The 15,105-nt window shown below is 44.8% G+C and overlaps 1 protein-coding gene across 4 annotated transcripts in view; it reads left to right on the top strand.

Annotated features, from left to right (window-relative positions):
• Window positions 1-15,105, top strand: part of PLB1 (phospholipase B1) — a 136,132-nt gene that overhangs the window by 76,524 nt on the left and 44,503 nt on the right. For all 4 annotated transcript variants that reach the window (XM_073338615.2, XM_073338612.2, XM_073338616.2 and 1 more), the window contains 10 exons: window positions 2,039-2,090; window positions 2,238-2,318; window positions 3,600-3,665; window positions 4,039-4,139; window positions 4,768-4,849; window positions 5,277-5,381; window positions 7,424-7,519; window positions 8,524-8,595; window positions 12,031-12,108; window positions 14,734-14,794. In XM_073338615.2, coding sequence (XP_073194716.2) covers window positions 2,039-2,090; window positions 2,238-2,318; window positions 3,600-3,665; window positions 4,039-4,139; window positions 4,768-4,849; window positions 5,277-5,381; window positions 7,424-7,519; window positions 8,524-8,595; window positions 12,031-12,108; window positions 14,734-14,794 — 794 coding nt within the window. The remainder of the gene's footprint in view (window positions 1-2,038; window positions 2,091-2,237; window positions 2,319-3,599; window positions 3,666-4,038; window positions 4,140-4,767; window positions 4,850-5,276; window positions 5,382-7,423; window positions 7,520-8,523; window positions 8,596-12,030; window positions 12,109-14,733; window positions 14,795-15,105) is intronic.

Below are 15,105 nucleotides of genomic sequence, written 5' to 3' on the forward strand. Positions count from 1 at the left end.
GTAGCGGTGTCCACATGTTCAGAAAGTGCATGGCAAGCTAGTGCACTGCAGATTTACACCATGGCTAGCCATGCACTAACTTGCTGTGTAGACAAACCCTTAGTGAGAGCTGTGTGTCAGATTGGGGGAAGAGGGGAAATACCTTTTGCTCCTATGATATATGCTGTACAGCAAAGGAAAACACTAAACTGGGAGGAGAGGTAGATACGCTGGAGGGTAGGGATAGGATACAGAGGGACCTAGACAAATTAGAGGATTGGGCCAAAAGAAATCTGATGAGGTTCAACAAGGACAAGTGCAGAGTCCTGCACTGAGGACGGAAGAATCCCATGCACCGCTACAGACTAGGGACCGAATGGCTCGGCAGCAGTTCTGCAGAAAAGGACCTAGGGATTACAGTGGACGAGAAGCTGGATATGAGTCAACAGTGTGCCATTGTTGCCAAGAAGACCAATAGCATTTTGGGATGTATAAGTAAGGGCATTGCCAGCAGATCGAGGGACGTGATCGTTCCCCTCTATTCGACATTGGTGAGGCCTCATCTGGACTACTGTGTCCAGTTTTGGGCCCCACACTACAAGAAGGATGTGGAAAAATTGGAAAATGTCCAGCGGAGGGCAACAAAAATGATTAGGAGACTGGAACACATGACTTATGAGAAAAGGCTGAGGGAATTGGGATTGTTTAGTCTGCGGAAGAGAAGAATGAGGGGGGATTTGATAGCTCCTTTCAACTACCTGAAAGGGGGTTCCAAAGAGGATGGATCTAGACTGTTCTCAGTGGTAGCAGATGACAGAACAAGGAGTAATGATCTCAAGTTGCAGTGGGGGAGGCTTAGGTTGGATATTAGGAAAAACTTTTTCACTAGGAGGGTGATAAAACACTGGAATGCGTTACCTAGGGAGGTGGTGGAATCTCCTTCCTTAGAAGTTTTTAAGGTCAGGCTTGACAAAGCCCTGGCTGGGATGATTTAGTTGGGGATTGGTCCTGCTTTGAGAGGGGGTTGGACTAAATGACCTCCTGAGGTCCCTTCCAACCCTGATATTCTATGAGTCTATGAAAACAAAGTTCCGATTACCATGTAAAGCATATGCATGTCAGGTTCATTAGTATCAGCAGATGTATGTCATGAAATGATGTACAGTAGTGAAGTATTTCTAGCAAGGGCCCAGAGGGAGGTGCATCTCATTCCAAAACCATGGAGCTGCCTGCAAGGCCAAAGCTTTCCATTCAGATTCTGAGCATATTAGAGGATCAACGTAATGATAGAGCAGCTAAATGAGGTCCAGCAGTTTAGTGTAGGTAACCTAGAATCCACGGCAAAGCTTTTTATAGATCTAGCATGGTTATTAAAAGGCTGTCTTGTTAGCCCCCTCCTGAGTGTCCTGGATACTTGCTTCAGTTTTCATCAGGGCCGAAAAACTTTTGGAAACATTAATTTGCACAATATAGAGTGTGAAGTGCTGACTCTGAGCTGTGATCCTGGGAATGTCCGATGTTTATTTCAATAGTTATTGTGCACATTTCCTTCGAATCAATGTAGGTTTGGAAATATTCAGTGCACACAAATGTTAATGCAGGGGATTGTACAGAGCTCTGGGTTTGGCGCTCCCTTGCTGTTTTAGTCGATAAGAAATAAACTGATCCAACAATTCTAATGATGCTGTCAGCTGACTAGCGGTTTGCTGCACCTGGCATCCGAAAAGCTGGCGGGGGTGGGGGATTTCTCAGCTGCTCTCTAGGGAGTCAAACAAGGTGAAGGAAGGATGGTCTTGAGGTTAAAACACTGGACAGGACTGAGATCTGGATTCAATTCTTTTCTGACACAAACTTCCCATGCGAACCTGGACAAGTCATTTAGTCTCTGTGTCTCAGTTCCCCATCTATAAAATGGAGAGAATGCTACCTCACAAGAATAGTGTGAGGATACATTCACTCATGAGTTTGAGGTGCCCCGGGGCCATATCGATATCTAGATAAATATTCTTCCAATGGATGCTGGTCTCTCCTAAGACTCACTAATTGTCTTTTTCCACAGGGAATTACCGGACCAAGTAAGAGCCCTGGTGAGACTAATGAAAAGTGATCCGGTGAGTTGACTGGAATGCAGCATGTTTAATCTCACAGCATGAAAAGGAACAGATATTGCTTCATGGAACAGATCTGCCTCCAAAGATACCCAGTGTGCACATCAGTAGGGAACATAATGAACTTACACTTTTTCTTTCTTTATGCAGAGAATCGATTTCACCACTGACTGGAAGATCATCACTGTGTTAATTGGAGCTAATGATCTGTGCAACTACTGCAAAGACCCTGTAAGTAGCAGGATTGAGGAGCTGGCATGGCAGCAAGGCTGACTGGTGTTGGTGTAAAAACACCAGTGTAAGGAGAGCCAGCCTCTGCGTCCCATGAAATCCAAGGTTGCAGGTAGGGGAAAGGAAGTCCCTGAGTTCTGAGGGTCACCCAATATGCCAGACAAAGCTGAATTTTGTGGAGTACTGTGGGGTCTGTGTGGAGTGATAGATACTCTTCTGGCAGTGCCTAGTTTTAAACAGTTAGCAGTAGCAGACTAAGATTGTTGTGGTCTCTGCTTGCTTGCTGTGGGGTAGGAACCAGCCATTATGTGGAAGTGAGAGAGAGAGAGAGAGAGAGAGAGAAGAGCCTGCCTTTCTTGACCATGTCTGGGGCATGAGGTGAGGGAGAGAGGGCGGGATTCTTTCCTCTCGGCTTTGGTGGTATACAGGGGCTGGAAAAGCCCCCCAGCTAACCAGGGAAGAATTGTCCTGGTTCAGCAGTGTGTTAGGCCACCACAAGTAGTCCAATACCGCCCACCTCACCTCGCCTCCCCTCCCCGCACAAGTCCTGGCACAGGGTGGTGTTGGAGGCAGGACGGAGCACGTTGGAAGTCTCTGTAATGGTCAGTGCTACAGAGATTTTTATGCTGCTTCAGACTGTGGCTGCCAGAAGGAGAGCGTGGGACCTCTCATGCCCCTCACCCCCAGTTCTAAACCTGGCTCTGAATCTCGGGTGTAGTCTCTTTTGTACACAATCCTTTTCACTACCACTAGCACACTGAGGTCCTCTGCCCCCCCCCAGGGTGCAACAGAGTGGGGGGATCCTTGTGGCTAAACAGGCCTAGTCAAGCTCCTGTGCTGCTGCCAGATGTTTATGGCTGGTGTGTCCTTGCCTGCTAATGATGTCAATGGATAGCAGTAGAATGACACACCCCGGAAACATTTGTGCCTCTGTTTTCATCATATTTTGGCTGACCCCATTCGAACACACTTACCACTTGGTTCTTTCCCTCAGCCAGAGATGAGGGGCCCATTGGACATTGACTCAGTCTGCTACAGCTCAACAGGGAGCTCTAGAAAAGCCAAGGTTGTACTCCGCCTATCTACATTTGAGGGCGGAGTAATGGTATAATTGAGCCACTTGGTTTCTGGAAGAGAGCAAGAACATTCCACTGACCACAGCCTAGCATGGCAGAAATAAGGGGATGGGAATGAATGCCCAGTGCAATATCTTTTTGTTGTCTCAAGCCATTTGTGAGACGTCATTGGCAGTAACTCCTGCTTCTCTTCTTTTTCTGTGAGGATTACTATTCAGCTGTAAATTTCACCAGCCGCATTCAAGAAGCCCTCGATATTCTGCATGCAGAAGTAAGTGGTTTTAGTAACTCATTGGTCAGCATTGCTTCTTCCTCCCCCAGTTCTAGTAGCTGTGGGGTAGCCCAGGGGTGGCCCCTTGAACCAAATGTATCCCAATGAATTCCATAATGCAGCCTACACTGCCTTCATCTCTAATGCTGAGAGAGAGCCTGACAAATAAGACACCAACATACAACCAGGGGCAGGAGGAGGGCGAGTTCAGTCAAGTGAGGTGGAGAGGAAAGATCAACAATTGGGAAGGACTGGTTGAGTAGTTAACCAGGGCAGAAAGGGGGAGCTGCACTTGTGCTCTGCACTTTAAAATAAAGGCATTGCAATTTGCATGACAAGCTCCTGCCAAGCAAAGCTCTGACTTTCCTTTCAGGTTCCCAGGGCTCTGGTCAATCTGGTTGAAGTAATGGACCTCCTCCCCTTGAGGCAGATGTTTCTGGATAACCAAGTACAGTGCACCACACATCTCACTGGGTAAGGCAGCTTTCGCCTACTCTGGCGTCTGCACTGACTCTCAGTGGGAGAAAAGACAAAATTTGGTTCCCTGCTTCCGAGGCTAGTAGGGCTCTCCCAGCGGGGATCAGGGTTGGGGCTGGAAGGGTTCCCTGGATTTGATATGGGTTTTGGCATTGGGGTTCTTTGTCTGGTGGAGTCTGTTGGGCTCCCTGGGGTAAGCCTAGAGTTATAGAGGATTGGACTCCACTGGCTATGGTTATGGGATACCAAGAGTTAGCACACATACATCTACCCAACTTGGAATTGCATGTCCCAGCTGCAGTGTAGAGAACACCTTTAGGTGCCCCAAAATAATGGGACATAGGGTGACATAAGTGCAGTTCATATCACCTTGATATGCTTAGCAGTTGCCAAACTGATATGTGAGCTGCACCACTCATGTAGGGCAAAGGGACAGGTAAAACTGTGGCTTGAGATTGTGCAAGATGGCAAAGGCCATTTGGCACTCTTATAGAAAGGGTAATATATAGACATCCAGCTCAGCTCCCAGGTGGCGTGGATGCTGAATGGCAATGGGTGAGTGTCTCTTGAATCTACACTCTTTGTTCTAATGCTGTTTCTGTCACTTCTGTAACCTCTTCTGCAGAGATCTGTGTAGTTGTGTTTTCCCAGTGACAGAAGGGTCACAAGAGCTAGCGATGGTGATGGAAGCTACCAGAGCCTACCAGGTACATCTGCCAGGATGAGTGCAGTTGCTTTGCCTACAACTGAGGCAGGGCAGAGGGTTTGCCAGCAATCTGTCTGTTGCAATTTATAACAACATATACAAAAAGTGCCCATCTACTACTCTGGGTACCTTTGTTATTATTTAAAATATCAGTGTGGCAAAATCAGCAGGAAAACTCTATCCCTAACACAAACCCATAAGTGGGACTTTCCTCACCCAGCCACCATCCCTCACAAACAATCACTCCCATCATGCTCAAACCTCTTCAGCCACTAGGGCAAAAAGATGGGTTTTGCCATGTGCCCTGAAGGTCTGTGATCCCTGATTGTGTCGGCCCAAGGGTGGAAGTGCAGCTACATGCCCTACACACAACTTAAGGATGACAAAGTGGTTGGTGGGTGGTTGATGGTCTTTTTTGTCTCTTACAGAACAGCACTTGGAAGCTAGTGGAGTCCGGCAGGTATGACACCCAGGAGAATTTCACGGTCGTACTGCAGCCTTTCTTCCGAAATACCAAGATTCCTCTTCTTCAGGTATGGCTATAGGTCACTCTCAGTAGTTAGGTTAGATGCATGCACTCACCCACCCATCTAGAGTATATGAAAGTATCAGGGTTTGCCAGGTGCTCTTGAAGTTCCCATATGAATATAATTTGGTTTGGGTATATTATGCTGTTGGAATTCCTTGAACAGTTACCAATACTTGGATTTACATAATTTGTTTTTATACCGATTACTGCTTTAACTTTTGAGAAATTATTTAAAGATTACATTTAAGATATATCTACACACACTTGTTCAGCAAGGGCAGGTGTTAGCTAAAAGGTGTTATTGTTATACTCTTATATAGTGCTTTTAATCCGTAGATTTCAAAGCACTTTGCAAAGGACACCAGTATCATCATCCCCATTTAATGATGGGGAAACTGATTAATCAAGCAGCATATGCAAATACACAGAGAGCCCTGGCCATAATGTTAGAGCTCTTAAAGCTGTCTGGCAATAACCCTCACTGTTAACTAACAGCGTCGTCATCTCTTTCTGACCCATGATCTTACTCTTCTATGCCTGTGCAGAGAGAGAGATCTACATAGTAATCAGTCCAAAATGTAATCTTAGGCAATCAGCCCTTCCCGCATCTTTGGCTGTAGGATGGGGCTCCAGTGCCTGAATAGTGACTGAAGCAAGCTAGTAAATCCAAGAACTGACACAAATCTTTTCTGAAACTTGAAAACCATTCACTGATTTTTTTCACACATCTGTGCTTCCTGATTTCAGCTGGAACTGGAAACAGATGTAGTCAAATTCCAAACAGGAGGAGCTGTGGTATTATAGGGCCAGAGGGAACCAGAAAATGCCAGAAATAACTGGTGACAAGTTGCAAACGTTCAGCTTCTTCTTCTAACAAACCTTTTCTGAGACTGCAAAAATTGGGCTGAAAAATCTCACAAAATCATAGGCTTTGATTTCTGCTCAGATCAGCCTTTGTTAAAAGCCCTTCCTGTGGGTTTTGACCCTGGCTAGAAACTTGTAAATGAAAAATAATAGATGCAATTTGTTTCTGAAAAATGTTTAGACCTCAAAAATGATTTTCTTCCAGTTTTGCAAAAAAAAAAAAATCAGATATTTTTCCATATTATATCCAAACTTGAAATGGGCCTGACCCAAAATCCTGGCTACAAACTTGGTGGAAGATCGCATACAGATCCAAAACTTGGCAGCGGGTCCTTACTTCTCTAATGAGCCAACTCAAAACACTTAATCAAAACATCCTCAAACCTTGAGGAAGTTCAGTTCTGGATCTAAACTCTGTGGCCTTAATCCATCTAATCCAAACTCTTTTATCCACCCCTAAAATCTCATGAGAAAACCAATCTCTTAAAACTTCCAAACCCAAACTGTTTCAGATATTACAAAATCAGTAATAAACTGGAGTTCCGCTCTGAAAGGTGACACTGTGGGTATACTCAGTTATGTCTGCTAACGTCAGTGACAAACAACTCTTACTGCTTTTTACTCCTGTTAGCCCTGCAGAACTGACGCTGCTGAAAAAGAGGGAGCTACAAGAGATGGAGTTTCTTCTTCTGTTGCTTCTTGTGTATCAACCGTAGACTTGTGTACTAACTTCCACCAAGCTATACCTGAGCAAACCCACTGAGGAGCATTGTGCGGTTTGCAGCACCCTTATTCCTGGTGGTGATGCATGAGAAGGAAAAGGCCCACCTTAACTCTCATATCCAAGCTGAGTTTGTGGCTGTGGCACTGGAGATCCTAGAGAGAAAGACAAAACACAGAACCCAACAATGCCATTTTTAGAGCCAGGATAGAACAGCACATTAAACATCTGAACTTTAGGGTGTTTATCCTTTTGGGGTTGGCCCATTGCTCGTACTTGGTGATCCTTCCTGGTAGTACCCCACTTCATCTCCCCAGATGGCCAGTAGGCCTTCCACATGGGAGTGTATAATGGGAATGCCAGTTACTACCAATAGGCTCTGCTCCAACTTCAGTGAACCAAAGTAATAAAGTATAAACGAACTTCTTGCACTCAGATGTCCTTTGCACTTTCCTTTTCAGGATGGGCGTGCAGATATCTCCTTCCTTGCACCAGACTGTTTCCATCTGAGTCAGAAATCCCAGTCTCAGCTCTCCAGGGCTCTCTGGAACACCATGGTAGGGATGGCATGAACTTGTATATCTGGCTCATCAACCAGAACTGATTCAAAGTATCTTTAAAATCATCTCCTTTGTGTAATAATTGCGGGACTGGGTGGCTCAGGCCACTGTTGAGGGGACCCAGACCATTCGTCTTGAGGTCACCTATTCAAATCCATCCCAGGTCAGTGTTGATTAAAGGTCTCTTCCATCTGTTGGCTAAGAGGTGAACTGAATTTGATGCATCTCAGTTCACATCCTGTTGGACAGGTGTCCACATCAACAAGAATGAAACCCATGGAATGCACTAGCTAACAGTCTCCATGAAAGAGACATTGAACACTGCCTGGGTCATGGAGACTGACTGACCTTCCTTCTCACCTTCCAGGTTGGGGCTGAGGCACATTTGTATAGCAGTGTAAGTGATGCTTGTACTGCTGTAGCCTTTGCTGTACCTGTTCTGTGGAGAAGCAGAGGACTGTAGTCTCCATGGCTGTCAGCCCAGAACCTTTCACCTACTCTAAATTCACTTTTTAAAAGGAGTTTAGTCAGGGAGGATCCCGAGTTTTTATCGAGGAACCCCTGCAGTGATGCTTATCTTTCCTTTTACTCACTGGTGCTATGACAAAAAATGGAAGATTTATCCTCACTGCCTGTCGCACTTTGTGGTTGATGCCATGTTTCAACGGAGACATAAAGTTAGACAAGGCCTTAGCCCTGGTATTCTGGTCAAATTCCAGTACAGCTACTTCTGCCTCCCTAAATTCCCCCAGCAATACAGTATGCTCCTTTACTTCCTGTTCTAAACTACTGCCTAGTGTTACTGTGCTCTGTGACACAGCTGCCACGTTCCTCCCAAGAAATGGCTGCATTTCAATCACATGCAAATCAAGAGCTATGCAATTACTGAATTTAATTAAATTTTTGAAGCACCTTTCAATTCTTTGGGTTTAAAATTGCTACAGAAATGTAAGATGAGACGACACAGCTACAAAACTAATCCTCCCCCTTTTTTTCCCCAGCTTCAACCTCTAGGGGAGAAAACTGACTTCTTTGACCTCAAGGCTAACATTACCCTGAGTTGCCCAACTCCGGTAAATTCTGTACCATTATGGAAGCAAGGGGTTGGGATGGGTGGGTTCTTGGAAAAGATCCAGTATTTTTGGAACAAGTCTGCTAAAATTCTGCTTCTCTGTTAACTGTATGTGAATATTTTCTTGCATAATAGCTCTTCAGTGTTTCTGAGTCTTATACCGTCTTACAAAAACTGACTGATAACATGGCTGAAGCGGTTTTTAGATCTTTGGCCAGATTTTTAAAGATGCCTAAAGATACAGATAGGTACCTAGTGGAATTTTCAAAGGGATTCAGAATGGATTTTCCCTTTGAACTCATTGGCAGTTAGGTGCCTAGATGTTTTTGGAAATCCCACGAGGCACCTATTGGTGTCTTTAAATGCCTTTAAAAATCTGGTCCCTAGTGACTAATACTGAAGAGGTTGCATGTATGCTTTACATGTGTATGTAGCTTTCCCCCATTGGGTGTATGGATCTAGGGAGTTTCATGTTTCCTTCAACCTCCAACACATGCATTTGTCATTGCACACCAGCTCAGCAGTTTCTTCTTTCGACAATTGGACAGCTGCTTCTCTCCCTTTCCCCCAGCCCTTTTTCTAACTTCTTCTTAAAAATTTGTGATGTATAAACTCTACTCTGCCGTGAGTTTCAGAACATCAGTGCATTCATGGACTTTTGAGCTGCTATATGACAATAGAGGGAGATGCTACTAGTTTCTTTCCTCCTTGCCCTGTACAGCAATTACCCATCTATGAATTTTTCATGTGTCTATCACCATCATCTGTGTTTCTGTCTTTCTTACCTACCTTCATTACATGAGTTTGAGCCTCCAGCCACTATTTAGTAGTAAAATCCCTACAGAGAAATCACTAGCATAGCTGATTGTCTGGAACATAACAGGAACTGCTGTAACAGATCAGACCATCTGTTCACCTGATCCAGTATCACACTTTGGGACATGACCTATAGCTGATGTTTTAGGTGAAGGTGAAAATAACAAATTTGGCCAGTTGTGCAATGAGTGAGGATTTGGGAAATTCTTTCCTGACCTCTGAAGAGATGAGCATTGAAGTTGGTGATTACCTTTATCTTACCAAGGATAACTATAAATGCTGTGAGTCAAAACTTATCCATTCCTTTTTTAAAGCCACTTCCGCTTTTTGTCTTCACCCCCTTTGACACTTTCTCAGGGTATCCAGGATTATGAGTCACCTTGTGACACCCATGCCTCAGTGAGAGAGACACTTGCTGGTGCTTACCTGGGTGTCAGCTCTTTGACACCACCACCTTGAGGCTCTGCCAGCCCTTACTTTGCCTGGCAGGTTAACCATAGGTGCACCTCAATCCCTGAGCCCCCTCGAAGCAGTCCCCTGCAGTGCCAGCCACTGGACACGTGCAGAAATTACCAGGTAAACTGCCCCCAAAGGAACAGTGCATGCGCCAGCTTGTTTGATTCAAGTGAGGATCAGCTCCAATATAGCAGCACAGCACTGAGATATGTTTATAGTGAAAATAATCCTATGTTTATTATCCAAGGCTAAGATTTAAGGGATAGCGAATAAGGATAACAATGGAAACAGAAACAGTTACATATCAAACAAAAAGTAAGTAACTTTAGACTCTAAGAAGTGTGTTATAAACAGGCTTAACCCCTCATCATCTAAAGTTGCTTTAGGTGAGAGAAACAATTTCCCAGCATCTCCAGCCAACATGTCTGGGATCCCTCTTTCATGATTGCAAAAAGCGCTGTCCTGTTTTCTTCCTCTCTGAAAGATAACAAAATATCTCCTTGCATTTTTTTTTATATTCTTCAAAGCTCATTTCTGAGCCCCAGAGACAGGACAACCCCTGTTGGTTTAGTCTCCAGTGTCTTCTCATCCCCTTGTTGACCTCATATGTAAATTGAGCTCATATTATGTTGGCTTACAATGCTTAATTTACAGAGATAGACAGGTGAAAACACATCCTAACTTCTCTCTGGAAAAAACTTGTTTTTCTCTTTGGTTGGTGACAGACTTTAAAACATATGTTCAGTACATATACACAATTACTTAAATATTCTCTCTACATACATGATGCAATGATTGAGGATCAGTATGACATATGCTTTTATTAGAGACTTCACATGATATTCTATATGGATAAATACTATGAAAGCAGTGTGCTAGGGTGGTGAGTGTCAGGCCTGCTAACAGTTGTTGTTACAGAACAGTAAACCCTTGGCCAGTTGGCATCAATGGGCTTCTGTGTCACACCCCTGAGACAGTGGGTTCCACAGATTCACTATAAACTGTGGGAGGTATTTCCTTTTTATCAGGTCCAAGTTTACTTGGTATTAATTTAATAAGGCGACCAGTTACTCTCCTTTTGCAGAAGAGTGAAAATGAATGTTGGATTTGTTTTTCCCTACATCCCTTACAATCTGATATTCAAAACGCCCTGGAAACTGTTGCCTTGCACTGTTGCTGTCTATTCTGGACCTATTCTGTGGACAAACAGGGTTTTGAAATGAGTCTTTAACATGGCAAGCCCATAGCACTTTGTGGAAGCCGTGGGTACGTGCTCATAGTGGCACTTTCCCTACTGAGACAGCTCTGATGTGAAGTCTTCATAATTGCAGTACAGTAGCTAAGTTACACGAGAGGCTGTTTCTGGGGAGTTCCATCTGTCATTTAGCATATCTGTTATTACAGAAAATGACTTCAGATTCTGATGTTCATGGGCTCCATCTGTTCCGTCCCTTTGCTTCTCTAACTCAACACAGCAGATGTTGTGTATGTGTGACTGTCATATGTGCCAGGCTATAGAGACGAAAGGTCTATAGCAAACCATTTATAAGCATAATGGGTTAATTTAAAGGATGAAAGTCTGCAAGTGAGAGGGGGGTGGATTTCTGATTTAAACCATTTGGAATAACTCTGCTCTTCCAGTAGGAAAGTCTCTTTGACCCTGCGCCTTCAGATTCTGGGTTCTGTATTACTAGTGTATTAACAATCGTGCAATTCTCATTAGGGAGAAGCAAGCCTCCTGGTAGGGGTGTTTAATCTATGAGAGTCCATGTTTCCTGAGGTAGATGCTGGGTACCAAGACCACCATCCAAATTATACAGCCACTGTGGGAAAAGGGTGAGCCGTGCATGCCAGGCTCCTCCCCGCTGAGGCAGACAGAGCTTCCCAAACTTCTCCACTCCCTAGACTGGAGTGGATAACAGATACAAACAGCCCTGCACTCTTTGAAGGGATCTGATGTGTGCTGGTGGGCTGGACCAAAGCCCCCAGATCTGAATACCCCTAAATTTTAGGGGAGGGAGTTTGTTTCAAAATCCAGATCCACACTTTGTAGCTCAGGCCATCTCTAGTTATATTATCTTTTGGCAGCAGAAATCCTGATCTATTTGCTGTCTTCTATGTCCTTGTTTGCTGCCTGATCTGTATTTCTCTCCTCACTCATCAGCACAAACCCTTCCTGGGAACATACAGGAACAGCAACTACACATACCCACCTCTGGAACCTACTAACAAGCCAATTCAGGTAATTGCCTGTATCGCTTACTGTACATTACACATACACACATGGATGCAAAATTGCTCCTGTCTAGTGGGTGTTTTCACATCATTTGGAATTTGTAAATGGTAATTTCTTACTAGGCTTTGAACATACAAATCTCCTCCTATGTCAACAGGTATTTAAACACTTCATTTTCAAGTGTTTTTTTGCTAACACAATTGTACCAGCCAGTGCGGACTGGGAATAACTGTATTAAAACTGTTCTCAACACTAAGTCATGACAGTAACAAATCCAGTCAAGGGACACTACTGTAAGTCAGCTGCTCCAAATATACACAGTATTGGCAAGAGAACTTAGGACCTGTCAGCCCCAAAAATGCAGGCTTAGGTCACTTGTTTTAAAGGAGGGTTTATAGCCTCATCAGGCATCCAGCCACTAGAGGCAATGTAGACGGAAGTGGTGATAACAGTATGTTACATAAACTTGCAATATGTCTCCAGTTAAGATCTACTGCCTCTTAAATGAAGGCTTTACATTGCCCCATAGCAGAGAAACTACAGCAGAGGAGTTAGCGTAACCAGTACACAGCTAATTCCGGGTAGGAACTGAAGAAATGTGGTGGGAACCTGCGCTTGCCACATGGCTGGAGGAGGTGTGGAGGCCTCCTAAGATAACTGAGCAGTTCTGTTGGTGTGAGTATGGCTGGGGAAGATGATTGTCCAAAGCAGTGGTCTGAGTGGCTAAGTTAGGCCTTCTTAATGAGGTCACTGCTGTTGTATAGCTCCAAGTAATGCCCAGCTGGGACTTAATTTCCAAACAAAATAGAGTGAATCCCTGCATCCATTATGGATTATAAATAAGGCTAAAATTTTGTCACAAGTATTTTTAATAAAAGTCATGGAAAGGTCACGGGGCAATAAACAAAAATTAACGGCCCCTGATCCCTTCTTGACTTTTACTATAAATACCCATGATTAAATCTGCTTTGGGGGCCTCAGGGGCTGATGGCTGTCCTGTGCTCCAGTGGCAGGGGCTGATGGCCACCAGCCCCCGCTGCCCTGAGGCTCCTGACCCCTGCTGCTCCAACAGCCTCTGGAGCGGCCCCCGGGACCATTGGTGCTCTGGGGCCGCTGCTCTGGGGCTGCCCCTAGGATCCCTGCTGCTCTGGCGGCCCGCAGGGCCACTGCACTGGGCTTCCCCAGCCTCAGCCGGTGTGGCTGGCCCCGGAGCCAACTGCTTGGGTGGCCCTGGGGTCAGCCGCACTGGCTGCTGCAGCTGTAGAAATCATGGAGGTCCTGGAAAATCACAGAAGCCATGACTTCTATGACCAGACTCGCAATCTTAGTTATAAAGAACAACAGGTGATACTAGCAAGTACTGCTTCAGACTGTAACTGAAAAGGAAACCACCATTCCCCCTCCCGGCTACAGTTCACAGCAGCACCCGGGTTGCTTCTAGAAAGCTAAACAGAGAACTGGAGAAAGCCTTCCAGTTCATGATTCTTACACTTCAGTGGCCAAGTTGGAAGGATACCATGGAAGAGGGCAAGAGAGCGGCAGTAGAAGGAAAAGGAGAGAGTGGAAACTGCTTCTCCCCCCGACCCCAAAAAAATTAAACCAGCTGACCTGTCTTGGGCCTTTATAACACCCTCTAACTGGATTGTAGTCTCTCTGAGCCACACCACTGTGTTAAAGATGAGGGCAGCTACATTTGACTTGAATTTTTTTTCTGCAAATCAGGTGATACCCTCAAACTCTCACACAGCCACTGGTCAACATGGCCTTTGTCTGGGCAAGGAGTGGACACCCTTGCCCCTTATGGGACTTGCCCACTGTATCAATTTCTTTTCCTCACTGGCACATCTCTGCTTCTCAGAACACACTGTTGCTGACGTTGAGAGGCAGTGTGGGTAGAGAAGTGGGCACAGGACCATGACTCAGGCATTTCTAAGTTCGGTTCCAGGCTCTGCTACTGAATTGGCACACTATGTGACCTCTGGCTGACTACCCATCTGTGACATTTCAGAGGATAACACCTATTCTGCTTCACATGAGTACTGTAAGCATTAATTAATTGGGTTGACCGGACAATGACAATTCCATTTCATAGCAACTTTTAAGGTTTTTGAATTTGGTTTCATTCTGCATTGGAGTGAAAACAAACCATTTCAAGCATTTTGCAAAAATGATAGGGCACTGGTTTGGGAGACCCAGGTTCAATTCCCTGCTCTGCCTGATTCAGGCCAGAATTTTTCATCCTAGACCACTCTCAGTCAGGCAGAGCAAGGACTCAACCCTAGGTCTCCCACTTTCTGCGTCATTGCCCTAACCACAAGGCTAAAGAGTGTGGGAAGTTTTCTTTTCTCCTCTGCCCTCCCTTCCTAAAATAAACTATGTTGAAATCAGTACATCTCTTGACAAAACAGTATGTTTGGGTGAAATTTCATTTCACCAAAAATATTCCGACCAGCTGAATTAATCAGTATTTGGACAGCATTTCAGGATGAAAGGCAAGAACTGCCGAGCTCTCACGTAACTAGTTTGGAACACACTGAACGAATATTACAACCAAATCAAAATCCAATAAAAAATAGTTCCTAAGTATACTAATATCTCCTAACCATATGGCTGTTTGTTTTGTTGTTTAAGAATTGGGGCAGTGACCTGTCATGTCCTGCACAGAATCCATCTGAAAGTGTCCCAACATCAGGTGAGAGAGAACTTGCTTTGGGCTGAACCACTGAGAGGAGTGGTTCCTAAACTCTGTGCTTTTTAAAAGCAAAATCTTAAAACTGTATTACCGCACATGTTCGGTGAAAGGAAAACAACCAGGTTAGGCATTGTGTATCCAGCAGATAGCAAGGGCATTCTACTTTGTCAAACCCCGGCATCTTCACCAGCACAGCGGCTGCATTCTAATGGACAGACAACAGCTTGGCTGGCTTGATCTAGCCAGATGTGCCTGGTACATTTGCAGCAAAGCAGCTTTGACCAACCTGGGTGTACCTGCTTGATTAGCAG

This window comes from Lepidochelys kempii, chromosome 3, assembly GCF_965140285.1.
Source record: "Lepidochelys kempii isolate rLepKem1 chromosome 3, rLepKem1.hap1, whole genome shotgun sequence".
Taxonomy (NCBI): Eukaryota; Metazoa; Chordata; order Testudines; family Cheloniidae; genus Lepidochelys; species Lepidochelys kempii.